Source organism: Ornithorhynchus anatinus, chromosome X5 (assembly GCF_004115215.2).
Source record: "Ornithorhynchus anatinus isolate Pmale09 chromosome X5, mOrnAna1.pri.v4, whole genome shotgun sequence".
NCBI lineage: Eukaryota > Metazoa > Chordata > Mammalia > Monotremata > Ornithorhynchidae > Ornithorhynchus > Ornithorhynchus anatinus.
In genome coordinates, this window is record NC_041753.1 from 34547604 (window position 1) to 34568775 (window position 21172).

Consider the following 21172-nt stretch of genomic DNA (forward strand, 5'->3'; position numbering starts at 1 on the left):
AAAGTATTTACACCAGGGATATACAAGTAAATTTATCTACAATTAATCCAGTTAGAGGGGTTAGGTGTTAAAACTGATGACTCAATATAAATTGATTACTATTGACAGGGTGTTTATGCATAAACAAAGCACTGCTCTATGCTTTCGTGGGCATATTATAGAAGTACAAGGCATTGTCCTTGCCCTTGAAGAATTGACAGTTTAACTGAGGGGTGGGAAGAAGAAGGGGAAGAGGAGTGACTGCCAGATTGTATATATAAAAAAAGTGGGAATACGGTTCAATTAGTAACTTTCCACATGCTAGGCATTCAGCATAAAGTAGAATTCAAACCTTTTAAAGAATTCATAAGTGACAAATATTTCTACAAACTTGTAATTACAAGAAACAATGGGAGATGTTTCATCAGAACAATAGTGACAGGTGTTAGTTCACAAAAAGAATTCAACAGGAATGGAACACTCCACCCTTGGAAAATGGGGCTGGCCAACAGCAGAAATGTCTTTTTGCCAACTTTAAAAATTTAGTTTCATACTTTAATATACCCCACTTCAAGAAGCTTGACAAAAACCCACCAAAATCTAAATACATGGATTCTTTGAGATTTAGATCCAACTTGATTTCAACATCCTGAACCTAGTGCATCCCAGCAATCTGCAATCAGTGTCCTGGGGGTATTAACTTTCACATGTGCCAAGAAAATGCATCAATTCCATACCCGATGTGTCCTTGTGACCAAAAAGAGTACAAAATGCATAACTATGATTTTGCATTGTCTTAAAACAACTGCTTCAGAGTTAAGGACCCTGGACAACTGAATTCAAACTGCTTTTTCATTTCAACTCAGGCTCAGTGGGCCTTTCAGAGTCACTGTACACCATTTCAGAGGTTTTAAGCCAGAAGATCTGCACAATGGCAACTGTGGGGACTAGAGGCATGACTGTTCTCTGGGCTGAATACCATATTCCCAGCAGCCAATGTGACAACTGTGTGAGTGTAATAAAACCCCTGAGGAGTCAGTCTCAGGATCAGCTCTCAGACAACACAATCTGAAATGAGTCAAAAAAAACCTAAGTGGGTAGAAGGCCAGGGCCAGGTTGGGCCAACTATGGACTTCTGACCCTTGTGGGTCTAAATACCAGCTCCCTGACTAGAAAATTCTTATTATGTGAACTTTATAGGGCTCAGTAGTTCAAGTCTTAAAACACTTGTGGTCTTTATAAGCCTGGACTTCAAACAGTGCTTAAAAAGCAGGCAAAATTGATTTCAATGTTGAACAGAAAACATATAATGCTCAAGGAAGAAGGAGTAAAAATGGTGGGAACCTGTGACAATATCTCCTTTCTCTCCAAGTACAACAAAACTACTACATAGTTTGACTGTCCAGCTTCTACAAACCATTAAAACTTTGTAAAGTAAAGTGACTTTGTAAAGTAAGTTGCAAAGACCTAAAAAAAATACAGTTAAGTATTTCTCCTCTAAAATTGGAGAAACAAACAACCCCTTGTTCTATTATATCCTTTACTTGGACTCAGTTTCAACAAGTGGAAAAAAGGATTGGAGGGCATTAATACAAAACTAAAGGTTTTTAAAAAGCAGTGGTAAAAGTAATACACTTCCCCAAAATCTACTGCATGTGAGAATTCAAAGACCCAGTTAGCATTTATATTGCTCTTTTAACATCTGTCATGTACTATAAAGTTAATTCTACAAACCCAGGAGTTTAGAATCACTGATGAAGTACTCCAGTTACCCTATGAAATGCAAATTCAATTTTGAATAATTCAAAAACTAAGCTTCACATGAAGCTGCTCCCATCTCTAAAAACACCCCTCTGACTGTAAGGAATCTTTTCATAATTACATACCTGTTATTTTGTCTCTTACAAGTTTACATGACTCTATCTCACCAATGCTCCCAAACAGACTTTTCAGCTCTTCCTGTGTCATGTTCTGAGGAAGGTAGTTGACTATTAAATTGGTCTTGCTGTCCTCCGTGTTACCAGAGTCAACTGGTGATGAGCAGTTGTTATTTATGGTACTTGGACCATTGGCTGTGTTATTGCAAGTTGGCCCATTAGACAGTTGTGTTTCCATGGCAGCAATTACCTGCTAAACAGAGAGAAAATAAGAACTGTCAGAATTCATATTTCACAATCTAGGACAATTCCAGCCAATGATTTAAAGACATATCACAAGTGAAACTACCGAAGTTACTTCGAAACCTTTACCAACCACAATTAATTGCCTAGCTAGCTCTATAGCTTACGCATCCGTTATGCACACAATATACAAAGACAATTTAAATTGCTATTTGAACACTTTTTTGAATTACAGCCTGAGTCTCTTCATATTCCCTTACTCACCTGCAACATGCTTGGGCTTAGGGGGAAGTGTGGAGGGCCTAAGGGTACAGAATTGAGCCTTTACTAAAATTTCCTAAAGGAAAATAGTAAGCCACAGTGCAAATGTTTTGATAGTCTATTAGAAGCTTTCAGAAATTAAACTGACAAGTTATCAAAACTACATCCATGAAGTTTAAAAAGTACATCAGATGTATATTTTGCTAACATTTACTGTTTGGGTTGCTTTTTTGGTACCAAAGTTAGATTTTCTGTATTCAACTATGTTAGTGAAGAAAAAATAATGGATGCTTAAGTTTAAGGAAGTGAACAGAATTTGCAGCTATGAAGTACTTCTTTCAGGTTACACAAACTAAAGCGCCATTTTCTTCCATCTTTCAAACTAGAAAATGATTTGTTGAATCACTTATCCATCAGTGAAGCTGATATGTGGCAAAATAAAAATCCCTATAAAATTGAATTTGATCCTCTGGTTTGAATCCGATAAGACTATCTACCCCCAAAGAAACCATCACTAAACCAACCCAACTCAAGCAGATAAGCCAGCCCAAGGAAGTCAGGGATGAACTGAAAATTGATCAGTTCTGAAAAATAAATCTACAATTTCTAGTTCTGGACAAATGGTCATAGTTGGGCAAAATGGACCTCAGTGAAATGGTTAGCAGTTTTGGATCTGGTCCTAAAACTGCAGTCCTACATTCAGAAGAGATACAGTCTCACCCTTGAGTCTTCAGAGATATTCCACTAAGCACCTTTGACCTACTTAAAACACATTTTTATGGGTAAAATGGCCCAGCAGTTAACTGATACGGTTTTAGGTGCCCAAATTTTGAAGTCGTCTTTGAAAGGATGGTCCTCTGTGCTTATCCAATAAATCACTAGACTCAAGAAGAAGAAGAAGAAGAAGTGTCTAAATAGTTCTGAATTAGTGGGGATTTGTATTTGTAAAGATTTTAAATATCAACACAAGGACTTTTCAACAGAGAGGGCATAAATACCTATAAACTAATTAAATAACCTGGAGCTAGGTAGCAGAGTACCTTTCCTATCGACCTGTGATATCTGAAGACTTACCCAAAACAAAAAAAAAAGTATTCAGAAAGGCAGCAGAGTATACTGAAATGAGTTCTGAATTGGGCACTCACAGGAGGGTTGGGGGGGAAAAAAGGCCTCCAGGAGGATTTTAGCCAAGTCATTTCCTAGGCTTCAGTTCCTCACTTCTGTTAAATAGGAATTTTGTCCTCATCTCTTTCCCTCACAGGTTCATGGAAAGAGTGGATAAGGGATAATAAGACGCACTTGAAACTCCTAAGTGGGAAGGGGAGGGGAAAGGAGAACAACCTAAGACACACACAAGGAAGTCAGTTCTCCTATAATGTGGGATTTGCACTCCTGACCCCCCAAATTAAGGAACTCATACACCTTGACCAACACCTCATGCATGCACACAATTATTTCTTCCAACGTACCATCACATTCCAGCCAGATGCATGGTGTTGGAAGAATGTTTCCCAACTCATCTGTCAAGTTCTATCCAAAACACGATGTGAACACACATGTTAGAGAAGAACTGACAGATATATAGGTGTAACCCATGCTATAAATGGGTTACATTCCTTAAGGAAATGGCTGTATCATGGGGGTACACTCTCTCAGAGACTTATACAGTTACCAGCCCCAATATGAAGGTCATACATTACAGGTAAGTAAAAGTTACACTGTAAACCTCATCCCTCTCCACCTTTGCCCATTAACTCTCCCTGCACCCTCAACTCACCTACGGGCACCACCAGTTTCTCCTCCCCAACAGCCCCATTTCAAACTTTAATCAAAGTGACAACTCCTCCCACAGCCATGATCTCGTTTCCCCCATCACCAACACTATACATGCTTCCTGGAGTATAGCTCCCCCTCCAGGCCCAAACCAAAGTGGTAGGAATGGGGACAGGGATGGCGGTCCACCTTCCCCCTCAGTCCATTCCTATGACTTTGGCTAGGCTAGGGAGGTGGGTCTATACTCTAGGACGGGAGAAGAGAGCAGAACACTCCCAGCAGCAGCTGTGGATATGGTTAAAATTATGGGAGAAGGGCCACATAAGAATTGCCAGTGACAGGGGAAGTATTTTGCTTACCTGCTTGATTGGACAAAATGTCAAGAGATACAAACGCTAAGGTAGTAAAGGTCATAAATCCAGGGTACACCTATATTTTTAGACTAATACATTTACAAGTAACTTGCTTGATATTGGGAGGGCAATAGCAAAGATTTCCTCCATAATATAGAGATGCGATCCAATTTTACAAAATTAAGCTGCAGTACTATCCAGTGTTCTTTCATGGCAACACTCCTATGGTTATCCTTTTTTTCTGGCACAGTAAAACAATGAGATGCTAGACAAGGAAATGGCCTATGCCAATTAACACAAATTGCTTTTCAAATGTTAGGATATGTGGAGGAAATGGTGAACCCTGAACATTGGATTCTGACTAAACCTCACTAGGACAGCATTTAAAATATAAAGTGTTCATTGATTGAAATTAGCAGGATTTATCAAGGACAACAAACAATCCTCATTTACTGCACATTTATTTTCATGTTCAGGTGGCAAGAATGAGATACTAAGCCAACATTCAAGTGAACAGCTGCAGTAGGCTGTGTGTGCTGAAATTACAGCATTTCTCAGCTATAGGACCATCTGCTCAGAATAAAATGATACTAATGTGCTATATTTTACAAATAATGCATATTCCGATGATAGGTTCAACACAACTGTTCACAGAATGTGAACTCTTTAAGCAGTTACTGGGCAAGTGATTCAGCCAGAAAAAAAAAAAAACTTACAACATTTTAAGCAGCAGGAATTGTAAATCACTTCAAAAATTATTAACAAAAAAAAACATAGCACAGAGAATTTAGAGTTACTGTAACTTAGTATTCAGACCATACCAAAACTTTTTTGTTTAAAACATTTATACTCTTTTCTCATCTGCTAGACATCTTAAAACTGCACTAAAACCTAATTCAGATTTTACGGCAAACAAAATGTGGTTCGAATTCTACATATGACACTACTTTAGTTGTTACTACACTTATGCCTACTCTATATGGCTTTTGTTAGGACTTTGAGTACATTGCAATTTTTAGATTGCCAAATGAAAGATTCAAGTATTTGGTATGGCCTCAGCACTACTGCAACATGTTAAAAAGTAGCCTACATAATTTAAGAAAAATCCCACAGACCCCAGTCCAAGGCTCTGCTGCCCACGAACCACTTCTAAGCAGAGAAGCCACATCACACAGTCTGACTGCCATGTTAGTTTGGAGTTGCCGTCTGCAATATGGACACAAAAAGTACCGTATGTTAGATTAGCAAGATAATGCAACAAATCAGTTTGTACAAATTTACAGTAATCGTGTTTATATTCCCAGCACGTCCATGCAGTGTGGCTTAATTGAATTTGAGGCAATTCCAATCTAATCTTTCAAATTGAGTTAAATGTGTAGTTTTCTTGAATAAGAAAGCATTTGAATTAGGTGACTGATGTACAGGTAGCACAAACTAGATTAGATCTAGTCTTAACCATTTTAAACTATCATATCTATTTTTTAAAAAAGCATGCTATTCTCATAGTTTACACTGAATGGATGAAAGGAAGAAATGTGCAAGATACCAAGATGTGCAACACCACCTCGATTTATGAGTATGAAGCTGCCACTATGTCGTCTTAAAGCTTTCTCCCCACACCCTGAAATGGCAAGAGGAGGTGAGAAAGAAGAGGTAAAAAGAGAATAGGGCTACTGGTGCACAAGATCTAATTTGTTCTTGAAGAGTTTCAATGCATTTTATATTCTAAAATACCAGAACTAAGGCATTTTGCCACTCCTGTGCACTCAAATGGCATCTTGACAAAGTTTTTCCAAAAGTTGTTCACAAAGGACTGTAAACCAGTATCTTTCAAATGGAATAAGTGGACCAATACCAAAGTTGGGAATAATGCTTGTGATCCTTACCACATCAACTAAATTTTAAATATATAAATTGCAAACCCATAAGATGGTTCATTACTAGTCCTATGCAACCTCCGATATAATTCATGGATCACTTGCATGTCCAAATATGATAATATTGGCCCAAAACAAAAACAATCTCTGATTTGCTCATCTATAGCCATGCTAAGCCAGTGCCTCTTTTTCCAATCTCAGAACTATGTAGTACTAGTAGCACTTGAGGACTGAATGCACTACACAGTTGGAAACACAACACGCATTTCCTGCCCACAAGAAACTGACACTAACTGGGGAAGTAAATTTAAAAAGATTCAATATGCAAATCAATCATATTTGAACACTTAATATGTGCAGAGCACTGAACTAAGCATTGAGGAGAGTACAATGTAGAGTTGGTAGACATTTCCTGCCCACAAGGAGAAATATATACACACGAGAGCAGAGGAGGAACATAAACATAAATGCAAGAGGAGACTGCAGGGTTGATAAAAATCAGGATATTGATAATTGGAGAAAGCAGGATTTTTGGAGAGCTTAGGTCTGGCGTATATGGCAGGGCCAAGGGAATTCTAGGCCCTGGAGACAGTGTGAGCAGAGCTCGGTGGTGGATCTGGGATAAAGAGTCAGTACAATGTGCTGCACATAGCGCTCAATAAATATGACTAAGCGCTTGGGAGAGTACACTATAACAGACATTCCCTGCCTACAATGAGCATACAGTCTAGAGGGAGCACAAACAGGGGAGGGAGAAGAGCCATTAAGGTGGACAGTGCTGATAAGCATCTTAAAGCCAATCGATGGTATTTTTTGAGCGCTTAGTGTGTGCGGAGCACTGTACTAAATGCTTAGAAAAGTACAGAGTTGTAGACATGATCTCTGCCTACAGAAGAGTCTTTGCTTGATGTGGAGGGAAACGGGCAACCATTGGAGGGTTTTGAGAGGGGAAGACATCAGTCGTATTTATTGAGTGCTTTCCGCATGCAGAGCATGTACCAAGCACTTGGGAGAGTAGGATTTAAAAAAAGTTGATAGACACTCCCTGCCCACAACGAGCTTACCGTCTAGAGGCATATGCTGAGAGACTTTACTGGAAGATAACCCAGGCAGCAGAGGGTTGGGGGAGAAAGTTGGAGACAGGAAAATCAGGGAGGAGGCTAATGCAATAGTCTAATCATGACCTGACAATCTTTTGAACCAGCATAGTGGCTGCATGCCAAGTTAGGAAACGATCTTAATACAGAGATCAAGTCATCCTTAGACGTATAGTATAGCTACCAAGGATTGAGTTTACCTGTTTTTCCAGCACCTTTTTTCTTAAAGAAATATTTTTCATTCTAGTTTTAAAATTTATTTTGAATGAGTGATGCTCTAGTAGATAACTCGACAGGGAGCTTAGCTGGCAAAAAAGTACTCTTCATGCTAACAGCTTAGTTTAGAGAGTGGGTCATAGGGTTTCTTTAACTCAATTTCCCTATCCAATCAGTTAACTTAGGATGACCCTATGATTATTTATACAACCGAGCAACTAAGAGCAAGCAATGAAACGCACAGAATTCCAGCAGTTGATCAAGAAATGCTTTCCACTAGATACCTTGATGAATCACAAAAGCTTTTTATGACCAAGACCAATTACTTTTTTCCTTATGGTAAAAATGTTCATAACTTCATACCCTGATTAATTCAAGGTCAGCACTGAGACTTACTAAATTTAGCTTCTACAGTCCCATTCCACAGATAAAACTACTGAGTTAATCATCTTGTTCCCTTTAAGAATCACTACCTATAAAAGGTTTTTTTACATCATGTTCTCTAAGAAAGATTATGTATTTCACAAATGGTCTGCTGCACTTGCCATTTGCAGAGACATCCCTTCTGCTCTAGTTAGCTACAACTTCCTATGAAATAGTAGAGATGTGTGAAGCAGTATGGCTCTGTGGAAAGAGCATGAGCTTGGGAGTCAGAGGATGTGCGTTCTAATCCCTGCTCCACCAATTGTCTGTGTGACCTCAGGCAAGTCACTTCACTTCTCTGTGCCTCAGTTACCTCATCTGTAAAATGGGGATTCAAAGTGAGCATGATGTGGGACAACCTGATTAACCCTCTATCTACCCCAGCGCTTAGAACAGTCCTTGGCACATAGTAAGTCCTTAAATACCATCATCATCATCATTATTATTATAGATCATCCCTATACTTATACTGGCCAAAGTTCAGGTCCTAAAAAATCCAAAATAAGGACTAGAAAATTTTGTGCCACTGAATCCACCACTATTTTGCTACCAGTCCTGTGAATACATACCCAACCTCTGGCTCAAATTCCTTGAGAGAAAGTGGGCATATCGGGCACATACGCATTCATTTTAAGCTTTAGAAAAAGGAACCTGGTAAAAACCTAAGAACAAGTTCATTTTCACCATCCTATTATTTTGTATTTGCTAGTTTCACGAAATCTATCAGCATAGATAGGCCATGGAACATTTAAACATCATTACACCATTGAAAAGCATTGTGATAAATAGAAGTTATATGAGTAGCAGGTTTTCTGGTTTGTCATTCTTCTCACTTCTACCACACGCTGTAATTGCAAACTAACAATTACTTTTGAATTTTTTTTCTTATTGTTTACACAATCCTCTGAGTCACTCGATTTCCACAATCCTGTAACAGAGGATGATGTTTGGAAGAAAAGCAGCAATAGAATTTTCATCAAATTCAGGAATCTTTTTCCTATAGAAAGGAACAGCAGTAAAAAAGGGAAAAAGCAGTATTCCAACACTTATTCTTGCTGTACCTAGTTTTTTGAGAGGAACAACATGCATTTGCACAAATAGAAGCCCCAATGTGCTGTGTTTCACTGCAAAAAGTTTTGGATCAGAGTAATGTGATGCTTCCAAAATCTCTGATAATGCAAAAAAAAAAAGTCCCTCACTCCTTACTCATGCAGTAGAATAAGATTTAAAAAAACTTATACTTTGCATTCTATCACAATTTACAAGATCACTGTATAATAGAAGGAAACATATTTTATTTCAAAAACAAGCATTTACTGTTGAAACTATGCTTGTCACACACATCCTTATTCTATCACACCAAACAAAAATAGTTTAAGTGCTGAATGGAATGATGCTCTTAGCATCTGAATGGTCCATAATGATGGGGGTGGAGACTGTTTTGCATCTTCTTTGGCTGGTTTTCCATTCCTCCTGGTTAACAAAAGGCTGTGTGTTGAAAGTTACTTTTTGGGGGGGGGGGGCGGCGGGGGAGAGAAGAACCTTATTTCCATCTGGCTAGAAATTGTGTAGAATTTGTCCACGTTACAGATAAATACAATTAGTCCTTAAAGAAAAAAAATACAGAATCTATTGTGCATTGAACAACTTTATTGCCTTTGGTGATGAGGTGCAGTATTTTCTGAAGTTACTTCTGTAAAGATGGTCACTCCATGTTTTCGACCAGATTGCTTAGAATTCTGTGGCTAAATTCATCTGGCAGGCTGAGTTTGGTTAGTTACAGATAAGCACTTTGCTAATTTTGTTCTTTTTTATTTTTCAAAAGGTATGTGTTAAGCACTTACTATGTGGCAGGTATGGTTTTAAGCGCTGGGGTAGATACAAGTTAAATCAGGTTGGGCACAGTCCATGTCCCACAGGGGGCTCACATGTGTACTGGCTCTCTACACAGTAAGCCCTCAAAAAATGATGGATTCCTCACCCACCTCACTTGTCCGGATTCTTTGGGTTAAACTGCACTTAGGCAAAGTTTGGGTGCTAGCAAAGCTCAGGTAAATAGGTCCCTAAAACCTTCAAAACACAAAATAGACACCAAAATTATTTTTAAAGTGTTCAGTCTATTAACCCCATAGCAGAATCCTGGTTAACACCAGAATTTTTTAAAAAAAGTCACTATGCTTTGTTTTTTCCAGTACCCCCAAAGTTTCTCATCAACCATTTTGACCATTATGGTAAACCAAAGCACGAGTCTGAAAATATAATCCAGAATCACTTTCAAACAGTGAAGAGGACTTCGGTCATCATTTGCAAACATTATACAGAGAATGCAGATATTTAGTCCTATCTTTGGAAAGTAGATGAAAATTGCTAGAAGGGAGTGTTAATTGGTATTTGCAAGACATAAGAATTGTGGGTCCTCTTATTTTAGACTACTAAGCGGACATGCTTCCGACAGTTAATCCACAGGCTGTAGAAACAGAAATTTTAAGAATCATAGTTGTATCACATACAAACCCCTGAGTACCTTCAGCTGTAAACCCCAACAGAAGTTAGGCTAGGAATCCTCTTCCTTTATATGAATAAATCACTAGAATTTGGGAGACTTTAGAATTAGGGTCCCCACTTTGAATCTAGAAGACCAGCTTTGTCCCATAGGATAGTAGCCCCTATTAGTGTAAGTTTCAGGTAATTTAGATAAGGGATGAGATAAGCAGCAAGAGCCATTTAGATGCTTAGTAACAAAAAGGGGGAAACAGAAGACAAAGCATCACAGGGGGACTCAATATACTTGAAGCATCTTTGTAGATAACATGTTGCTAATGGCCCATTAGTGAGAGGTGCAGAGAGAAGTCACCACTTAGGAATAGAGACCTTACGTAGGTCTGGTGCAGGAGCAACTTCAGTAGTTTTAGGCAAAGTTTTTTTTAGATTTAAAAAAAATCTACATCCAGTAGAGATATTGATGGCATTTTTTAAATGTCTTGCACTGTTCAAATTCCTCTACTTTTAATGTCTTCATTCAAGAGTATGTGAGAATCTGTGTGAAGGAGTGCTCCACGAGGCTATGGAAGTCCAATGAAAGAGGCCTGACTCCAATCCTTACAATCTAATGAAGAAGCATGCAAATTATATAGGGTTAGTAGCAGAAGGAAAGTTATTTCATTCATTCAATAGTATTTGAGCGGTTACTGTGTACACAGCACTGTACTAAGCGCTTGGAATTTACAATTCGGCAGTGTGGCTTAGTAGAAAGAGCCTGGGCTTTGGAGTCAGAGGTCGTTCCCGCTTCTGCCCCCTTGTCAGCTGTGTGACTTTGGGCAAGTTACTTAACTTCTCTGGGTCTCAGTTCCCTCATCTGTAAAAGGGGGATGAAGTCTGTGAGCCCTACTTGGCACATCCTGATTACCTTGTAACTACCCCAGCACTTAGAACTGTGCTTTGCACATAGTAAGCGCTTAACAAATGCTATCATTATTATTAAGTTATGAATTCAACTGGTAGCAGCAAGGGCATGCGGGAAAAAAAATGGAGTACACACATTGATAGGAGCAGAATGGTTTAAGTGAAAGTGTGGGCCTGGGGGTCAGAGGACCTGGGTTCTAATCCTGGCTCTGTGAATTGCCTGCTGTGACCTTCAAGTCATTTAACTTTTCCATGCCTCAGTCTCCTCATCTGTAAAATAAGGATTCTCCCTCCTGATTAACTTGTATCTATCCCAGCAGTTAGACCTCCTTGACACACAGTAAGTGCTTAAATATAATAATAATACATATGAGTAAATGCTACGGGTGAGTGTTGGGATGACAACATAAGAGAAACTCAGAAGGCCTCTTGAAGGTCTCTAAAAACATGAGATATTTGGGCTTAGCAATATTTAGCAACCTTTGAAAAATACTTGGATAGGGCTTAAGGCAATGCGGACATATTCCCTAATTTCTAAAAGATTGCAGCTCCAAATTGTAAAACTTCTGGAAGCTCAGAGGGCTAACAGCTATAGCAAAGCTGTTCGGCCTATTGTGAGGGCAATTCAACAACCATTTCACCAATGTCCTCATTATGAATGTTAAAGACTTAGATTCTACCTTCAAATTGTTTAAAATTTGCTAGTAATGGTATTTACGGAATGCATAAAAGTGAGAATGCAGAACTATGACAGGGACCATGTCCAACCCGATTTGCTTGTATCTACCCAAGCACTTAGAACAGTGTCTGGCACATAACACTTAATATTTTACAGATGAGGCAACAGGCATAGAGAAGTTAAGTGACTTGCCCAAGGCCACACAGCAGACAAGTGGCAGAACCAGGATTAGTACCCATGACCTTCTGACTCCCAGGCCCATGCTCTATCCATTAAGCCATGATGCTTCTGTACTAAAACCATTTTACAACAATCCAAGAAGTGTTTATTCCCCAACTCCAATGAGCTTCTGAATTCCACAATGTTAAAAATATAAAAGATACTAATAACATTATTACAAATGCAAACTATTTCAGTATAGGATGAAGTTTGTTGAAGAGCTTCAGTTGTGAGCAGACTCAAAAGCTAAAAACCAGTCTGTAAGAAAATTAAAGCTGATTAAAAAAAATAGGTAGTCTCATATGCTACCCATGGCATTATCCTCGACTCAACTCTCTCGTACAACCCACAGATTCAATCTGTCACCAAATCCTGTCAGTTCTACATTCACATTATTGGGGGGGGGGAAAAAAAATCCACCCTTTCCTCTTCATCCAAACTGCTATTATGATGATCCGGGCCTTTATCCTAGCCCACCTTGATTACTCCATCAACTTCCTTGCTGACCTTCCTTTCTCTCCCCACTCCAGTCCATACTTACTTCTGTTGCCCGGATCATTTTTCTATAGAACAATTCAGTTCATATTCCCCCACTCAAGAACCTCCCATAATTGCCCAACCACCTCTGTATCAAATAGAAACTTTGCCATCTGCTTTAAAGCACTCAGACTGCCCTGCCTATCTTACCTGCTGACTTCCCACTACCACCCAGTCCACTTCTCTATATGCCTCTAGACTGTAAGCTTATTACAGGCTGGGGATGTCTGCTAACTGTTGTATTGTACTCTCCCAACTGCTTAGTATGGTGTTCTGCACATAGTAAGTGCTCAAATACCACTGATTGTTTGATTGATCAATATTCGCTGTACCTCACTTTCATCTATCTTGCTACTGACCTCTTGCCCATATTCTCCCTCTGGCCTAAACTCCTTCCCCATGTGTGTACACAAACACACGACACACACACACACACCAGACCACTCTCCCTACCTTCAAAACCTCATTAAAAATATATCTCCTCCAAGAGGCCTTCCTGGATTAAAGGCCTATTTTTCCCTACCCCTATGTACTTAGATCTGTAGCCCCTTTAAGTACTTGATATTTCACTCCAATTTCAGTCCCTAAGCACTTATGTACATATCTGTAATTTTATTTTAAATGTCTGTCTCCCCCTCAACTGTAAGCACCTTGTGTGCAGGGAATGTGCTTATTAAAGTGCTCTGCACACAGTAAGTGTTCAAATATATACAATTGATTAAAATAACCTATATACCTACATCCCTTGTAGTCCTAAATTAGTGGTGGCAAAAGTTAGAGATCCACATATAATGATAATATTTGAATTGTAATTCAAGCCAAGGATACACATGCTAGGGATACCAAACATCATCTCATAATCCATCTTCAAAGAAGGGAAATAAAAAATTTGAAGATATGAGTGTAGGCTCTAATTTGAAGGTTAAGTTCTAAAGAGTTATATCAACTGAAAATTAGAGGCAACTGGGGCAGACTAGCATTGCACATTGTAATCAAGGAAGGAGCAGCAGCAGCTTCAAGAGGATCTTGAAACAAGGAGGCAAAAAGCAAAAACCGAGTCAGACCCTGCAAAGAAAACATACAACAGTCCAACAAAGGACAAAAGATCACAGAGTGGTCAGGATTAAGGATCCTGCATTGCCCTTTATAGCCCCGTATGCATCCATAGGTGAACTGCATTGTCAGTGCTGTTTATGAACACAAAAGACAACTAAAAGGAATAACTGACTATATTTTGGAAGCTCATTTATGCATTTCATCCTCCCATTTGTCACAGAAAGGCCTTAACTGGAAAATACACGAGTATAGTTAGGTTCCTGTAAGCTCCTTGGGGGCAAAGAATGTGTCTACCAACTCTATTATATTATACTCTCCCAAGAGCTTTGGATAGTGCTCTGCACACGGTGAGCACTCATGTGCCATTGATTGCTTGACTGATTGATAATATGACATCATACCCTTGGGGTTCACAAAGGCAGGGAGAAGCCAGGGGCAAGGGAAGAAACTTTCCTTCCCTTTTTTCGGAGTGGGAAATAGTAGTCTTTATTTTCATTAGGAAATAGAGGCATCAGGGGCCTGGGATGTCATTTTCTGCACCTGAAACATCATCGAGAAGAGTCAGAATGAAAACAGACCAGTGAAAGATAACGAAGGGTACCCAGCCATGTCCTAAACTGGCATACATCATTTGTATGCCAGAGACACCATACACTATCCTTGTATTCAATAGTATTTATTGAGCGCTTACTATGTGCAGAGCACTGTACTAAGCACTTGGGATGAACAAGTCGGCAACAGATAGAGACAGTCCCTGCCGTTTGACGGGCTTACAGTCTAATCGGGGGAGACGGACAGACAAGAACAATGGCACTAAACAGCGTCAAGGGGAAGAACATCTCGTAAAAACAATGGCAACTAAATAGAATCAAGGCGATGTACAATTCATTAACAAAATAAATAGGGTAACGAAAATATATACAGTTGAGCGGACAAGTACAGTGCTGTGGGGATGGGAAGGGAGAGGTGGAGGAGCAGAGGGAAAAGGGGAAAATGAGGCTTTAGCTGCGGAGAGGTAAAGGGGGGATGGCAGAGGGAGTAGAGGGGGAAGAGGAGCTCAGTCTGGGAAGGCCTCTTGGAGGAGGTGATTTTTAAGTAAGGTTTTGAAGAGGGAAAGAGAATCAGTTTGGCGGAGGTGAGGAGGGAGGGCGTTCCAGGACCGCGGGAGGACGTGACCCAGGGGTCGACGGCGGGATAGGCGAGACCGAGGGACGGCGAGGAGGTGGGCGGCAGAGGAGCGGAGCGTGCGGGGTGGGCGGTAGAAAGAGAGAAGGGAGGAGAGGTAGGAAGGGGCAAGGTGATGGAGAGCCTCGAAGCCTAGAGTGAGGAGTTTTTGTTTGGAGCGGAGGTCGATAGGCAACCACTGGAGTTGTTTAAGAAGGGGAGTGACATGCCCAGATCGTTTCTGCAGGAAGATGAGCCGGGCAGCGGAGTGAAGAATAGACCGGAGCGGGGCGAGAGAGGAGGAAGGGAGGTCAGAGAGAAGGCTGACACAGTAGTCTAGCCGGGATATAACGAGAGCCTGTAACAGTAAGGTAGCCGTTTGGGTGGAGAGGAAAGGGCGGATCTTGGCGATATTGTAGAGGTGAAACCGGCAGGTCTTGGTAACGGATAGGATGTGTGGGGTGAACGAGAGGGACGAGTCAAGGATGACACCGAGATTGCGGGCCTGCGGGACGGGAAGGATGGTCGTGCCATCCACGGTGATGGAGAAGTCTGGGAGCGGACCGGGCTTGGGAGGGAAGATGAGGAGCTCAGTCTTGCTCATGTTGAGTTTTAGGTGGCGGGCCGACATCCAGGTGGAGACGTCCCGGAGGCAGGAGGAGATGCGAGCCTGAAGGGAGGGGGAGAGGACAGGGGCGGAGATGTAGATCTGCGTGTCATCTGCGTAGAGATGGTAGTCAAAGCCGTGAGAGCGGATGAGTTCACCGAGGGAGTGAGTGTAAATGGAGAACAGAAGAGGGCCAAGAACTGACCCTTGAGGAACTCCAACAGTTAAAGGATGGGAGGGGGAGGAGGCTCCAGCGTAGGAGACCGAGAATGATCGGCCAGAGAGGTAAGAGGAGAACCAGGAGAGGACAGAGTCCGTGAAGCCAAGGTGAGATAAGGTATGGAGGAGGAGGGGATGGTCGACAGTGTCAAAGGCAGCAGAGAGGTCAAGGAGGATCAGAATGGAGTAGGAGCCATTGGATTTGGCAAGAAGGAGGTCATGGGTGACCTTAGAGAGAGCAGTCTCGGTAGAGTGGAGGGGACAGAAGCCAGATTGGAGGGGGTCTAGGAGAGAATGGGAGTTAAGGAATTCTAGGCATCGATTGTAGACGACTCGTTCTAAGATTTTGGAAAGGAAGGGTAGTAGGGAGATAGGACGATAACTGGAGGGGGAAGTGGGGTCAAGAGCGGGTTTTTTTAGGATGGGGGAGACGTGGGCGTGTTTGAAGGCAGAGGGGAAGGAGCCCTTGGAGATTGAGTGGTTAAAAATAGAAGTTAAGGCAGGGAGGAGGGCAGGGGCGATGGTTTTAAGAAGGTGAGAGGGAATGGGGTCCGAGGCGCAGGTGGAGGGGGTGGCACTTGCGAGGAGGGAGGAGATCTCCTCTGAGGATACTGCACTCCCTCCTTCCTCAAACATTTAAGACTACAGGTGGTGTTATACACCTGTAGTCTTAAATGTTGTGTATAACAACAACAACAGTTGTTAAGCACTTTCCATGTGCAAAGCACTGTTCTAAGCGCTGGGGTAGAAACAAGGCTTCATCCCCATTTTACACACGAGGGAAATGAGGCCCAGAGAGATTAAGATTGGAGAAGCAGCGTGGCTCAGTGGAAAGCGCCTGGGCTTTGGAGTCAGAGGTCATGAGTTCGACTCCCAGCTCTGCCACTTGTCAGCTTTGTGACTGTGGGCAAGTCACTTAACTTCTCTGTGCCTCAGTTCCCTCATCTGTAAAATGGGGATTAAAGGTGTGTGAGCCCCACGTGGGACAACCTGATTACCCTGTATCTCCCCCAGCGCTTAGAACAGTGCTCGGCCCCTAGTAAGCGCTTAATAATAATAATGTTGGTATTTGTTAAGTGACTTGCCCAAAGTCACACAACTGTCAAGTGGCAGAAGCAGGATTAGAACCCACGACCTCTGACTCCCAAGCCCGGGATCTTTCCACTAAGTCACACTGCTTCTCCATATCCACTATGGTCTTAAGTGCTTACCACATTTTATTCATTCATTCTTTAGTATTTGAGCGCTTACTATGTGCAGAGCACTGTACTAAGCGCTTGGAATGTACAAATCGGCAACAGATACAGTCCCTGCCCTTTGACGGGCTTACAGTCTAATCGGGGGAGACAGGCAGACAAGAAGAATGGCAATAAGTAGAGTCAAGGGGAAGAAGATCTCATAAAAACAATGGCAAATAAATAGAATCAGGGTGATGTACATCTCATTAAACAAAACAAAACAAAATAAATAGGGTGATGAAAATATATACAGTTGAGCGGACGAGTACAGTGCCGAGGGGGTGGGACGGGAGAGGGGGAGGAGTGGGAAAGGGGGGAGAAGAGGGTTTAGCTGCAGAGAGGTGAAGGGGGGGGTTAGAGGGAGCAGAGGGAAAAAGGGAGGAGCTCAGTCTGGGAAGGCCTCTTGGAGGTGCGCTTTAAGTAGGGATTTGAAGAGGGGAAGAGAATTAGATTGTCTGAGGTCAGGAGGGAGGGCATTCCAGGACCGTGGGAGGACGTGGCCCAGGGATCGACAGTGGGATAGGCGAGACCGAGGGACAGTGAGGAGGTGGGCGGCAGAGGCGCGGAGCGTGCGGGGTGGCCAGTAGAAAGAGAGATGAGAGGAGAAGTAGGAAGGGGCAAGGTGATGGAGAGCCTTGAAGCCTAGAGTGAGGAGTTTTTGTTTGGAGCGGAGGTTGATAGGCAACCACTGGAGATGTTTAAGAAGGGGAGTGACATGCCCAGAACGTTTCTGCAGGAAGATGAACCGGGCAGTGGAGTGAAGAATAGACTGGAGCAGGGCGAGAGAGGAGGAAGGGAGATCGGAGAGAAGGCTGACACAGTAGTCTAGCCGGGATATAACGAGAGCCCGTAGCAATAAGGTAGCCGTTTGGGTGGAGAGGAAAGGGCGGATCTTGGCGATATTGTAAACTTGAAGGCTCAGAGTTTAAAAGAGACCTGCCCACAATCAGTCAGTCACATAGCCCTCTGAGTTCAGGGGCAAAGCTGGGAACTAGAACTCTGGTCTCAACCCCCAGTCCTGGGTTCTTTTCACTAAACCATCCTGCCTCCTCTACCAAGCTAATAGTGTCAGTATGCTCATGTTCCATGCTACAGCTAAATGGCTAAGATGAGTGATTTTAATGAGCAGCAGTGCTTTATTACTAATATTAGTTGTGGTATTTAAGCACTTACTACATACTAGGCGGTGTAAACTCTGGGGTAGGTACAAGTCAATCGGGTTGGACATAGTCCCTGTGGGCTCCACAGTCTTAATTCCCATTTTTCATATGATGTGACTGAGGCACAAAGAAGCTAAGATATTTACCCAAGGTCACACAGCAGACGAGTGCTGTGCTGACTCCCAAGTCTGTGCTCTATCCACTAGGCCATGCTGCTTCTCTTTCTTGCATGAGACCACTATCATTTTAGTGCCTTACACAGAGGATCATAAAATGGAAGCATTTTTAAAAATACTGCCTTATTCCAAGAAGAATAGGCCAGAAAAATTAAGTGGAGAACTCTCACATACCACTTTGGTAAGGAATAAATGTTTGCTATATTTCCTTCCAATTAGGTAGCAAGTGAGTTTCAGTTCCTGGTTTATTAAATTCAAGAAGCAGCATGGTTTAGTGGCAAGACCACAGGCTTTGGAGTCAGAGGACATAAGTTCTAAGCCTGGTCTCCACCATTAGTCTGCTGTGTGACCTTGGGCAAGTCACTTTACATCTCTGTGCCTCAGTTACCTCATCTTTAAAATAGGGATTAAGACGAAGCCCCACGTGGGACAACCTGATTACCTTCTATCTTTCTCAGCACTTAGAACAGTGCTTGGCACATAGTAAGAAGTGCTTAGCAAATACCATTATTATTAAGATCAGCACCCTACTGTATGAGGGAAGATCTATTTTTCTCTTCACACTTGGTCTAGATACTCATGCTCTCATCTTCATCAGAATGGCTGAGCTCTGGTGAGAATATCATGTGAGCATGAGCAGAGGTAGTGGGCAAAGAGAGAGCTGAAAGGAGAATGGCTTAGTGGAAAGATCATGGGACTGGGAGTTAGGTGACCTGTGTTCTAATCCTAAATCTTCACTTATCTGTGCCTGTTTCATCATCTGTGAAATGGAGATTGAATAACCACTCTCCCTCCCCATCTTGCCCTGCTTCTCTCCAGGACCGACCTCACTTCATTTCAAAGTATTGTGAATTTGCAGACTGACAGTTTTATGACTTCAAAATTAGAACCTGAGTTCTAATCCCAGCTCTGCCACTTGTCTGCTGTGTGACCTTGGGCAAGTCGCTTAACTTCTCTGTGCCTCAGTTCCCTCATCTGTAAAATGGGGATTAAGACTGTGAACCCCATGTGAGACACGGACTGTGTCTAACCTGATTAACTTGAATCTACCCCCCAGCACTTAGTACAGTACCTGGCACATAGTAATTTCTTGCCAAAGGTCATTAAAAAATGGAAAAGCAATATTAAAACTTTAGAAGGACATGAATCTGCCACCTGTGGCAAGTGGCAAATTTACCTAGCACTGTGTTGCACTAGACATTTCCTGCTCCATAACAGCATTTACAATGTTTACAACAGAAAAAGTTACTTAGAGCTTTTACTTACAACCTTCCCTCAAGATTTTTCATCCAAGTGACCTTCTTGCACCCAATAGCATAGGGGAAAAAAAAAGGTTATTCACAACAAATCTCTTCTATAATTATATTTTGGTAAACATTGGGGGTTTCTTATTTTTAGGATATTTTATAAAAAGATTTGTCTGGTTCTTCAGGAGAAAAATGGAAAACAAGTCTCTCAGAACCCCAAAAAGTTATTCTGAAAGTAACCAGAGGTACTATAGGTACTGATGGGGAGTCCTATTATTTTAAAACTCAAAAGCTAGATATTAAGAGGTAGCAGTAATATTGTATGGCATTGAAAATTAGAGTGCAGGTATGGGAGCTTCAGGGTAAGAAAAATATTTGCAGAATTACAGGCATTCCTCCTGCAACACGGTTGTATTCCTGCAAACAATAGTGCTATCCAAAAACTGTGTTTTTTCAACTACTGTTGGAAACAAGGGGCTAGATTAAAGATTTTAAAAAAACAAAAACAAGTGAATACCTGGTTTTTATCATCTTGGGTGGAGCTGAAGGCTGTGGAAGGCAATAAAATAAACTTATAATGCCGGTTTAAAGCTTTAGAGGACTAAACTTTGAAGTGAACTATTTCATTTGTTTCTCTGACACCTGACAATTTAAATCGGTGGTCAGCTCACAAAAGACCCAATTTACATCTGCTTAAAATTTCTAGTAAATAATGCATTTCAAATAATTCTATTTGTGGTATTTGTTAAGCACTGTACTAAGTACTGGGGTAAGTACAAGATAATTGGGTCAGACAGGCCCTATGCCGCTTTGGGCAGGGGGAGTTCGTATACCCCATTTTAAGCACAGAGAAGTTAAGTGACTTTCCCCAAGGTCTCACAGCACTTAGGTGATGGAGCTGGGATTAGAACCCAGATCATGACTCCCAGGGCCCTACTCCATCCACTAGGCCATGCTACTTCTCCAATAGTTGCAAATTTTTCATGTTTTTTTTTTTTTAAAGTACTTAAGCACTTTCCTAGGTGTCAAACTTCTAATCACTGGGGTAGATACAAGTGAATTAGGTTGGACAAAGTCCCTGTCCTTCATAGGGCTTACAGTTTAGGAGGGAGAGCAGGAGAACCAAGGCACAGAGATGTTAAGTGACTTGCTCAAGGTCACACAGCAAGCATTTGGCAGATCCGGGATAAGAACCCAGGTCCTCTGATTCCCAAACCTGTGCTTTTTCCACTAAGCCATGCTGCTTCCCAATTGCATAGCTGAATGCAATTGAACCCCTTTTGAAGGCTAATGCACTATTTATAACAAGGTTGCCTTACAGTCCTGTCAAGTGTCTGAAGCAGCATTCCCGGCACAGCCACATCAAATT

At 41.6% G+C, this 21172-nt stretch overlaps 1 protein-coding gene across 10 annotated transcripts in view; it reads right to left on the reverse strand.

The window, feature by feature from the left end:
* ELAVL2 (ELAV like RNA binding protein 2) overlaps window positions 1-21172 on the reverse strand; it is a 151515-nt gene that overhangs the window by 81821 nt on the left and 48522 nt on the right. For 6 of the 10 annotated variants that reach the window (XM_029055786.2, XM_039910830.1, XM_039910829.1 and 3 more), the window contains exons 2-3: window positions 5602-5692; window positions 1866-2109 (exon numbers count right to left, since the gene is read on the reverse strand). In XM_029055786.2, the coding sequence (XP_028911619.1) occupies window positions 1866-2109; window positions 5602-5673 (316 nt within the window). In that variant the 5' untranslated portion in view covers window positions 5674-5692. The remainder of the gene's footprint in view (window positions 1-1865; window positions 2110-5601; window positions 5693-21172) is intronic. The other 4 variants (XM_039910828.1, XM_039910827.1, XM_029055793.2 and 1 more) reach the window with 2 other exon arrangements.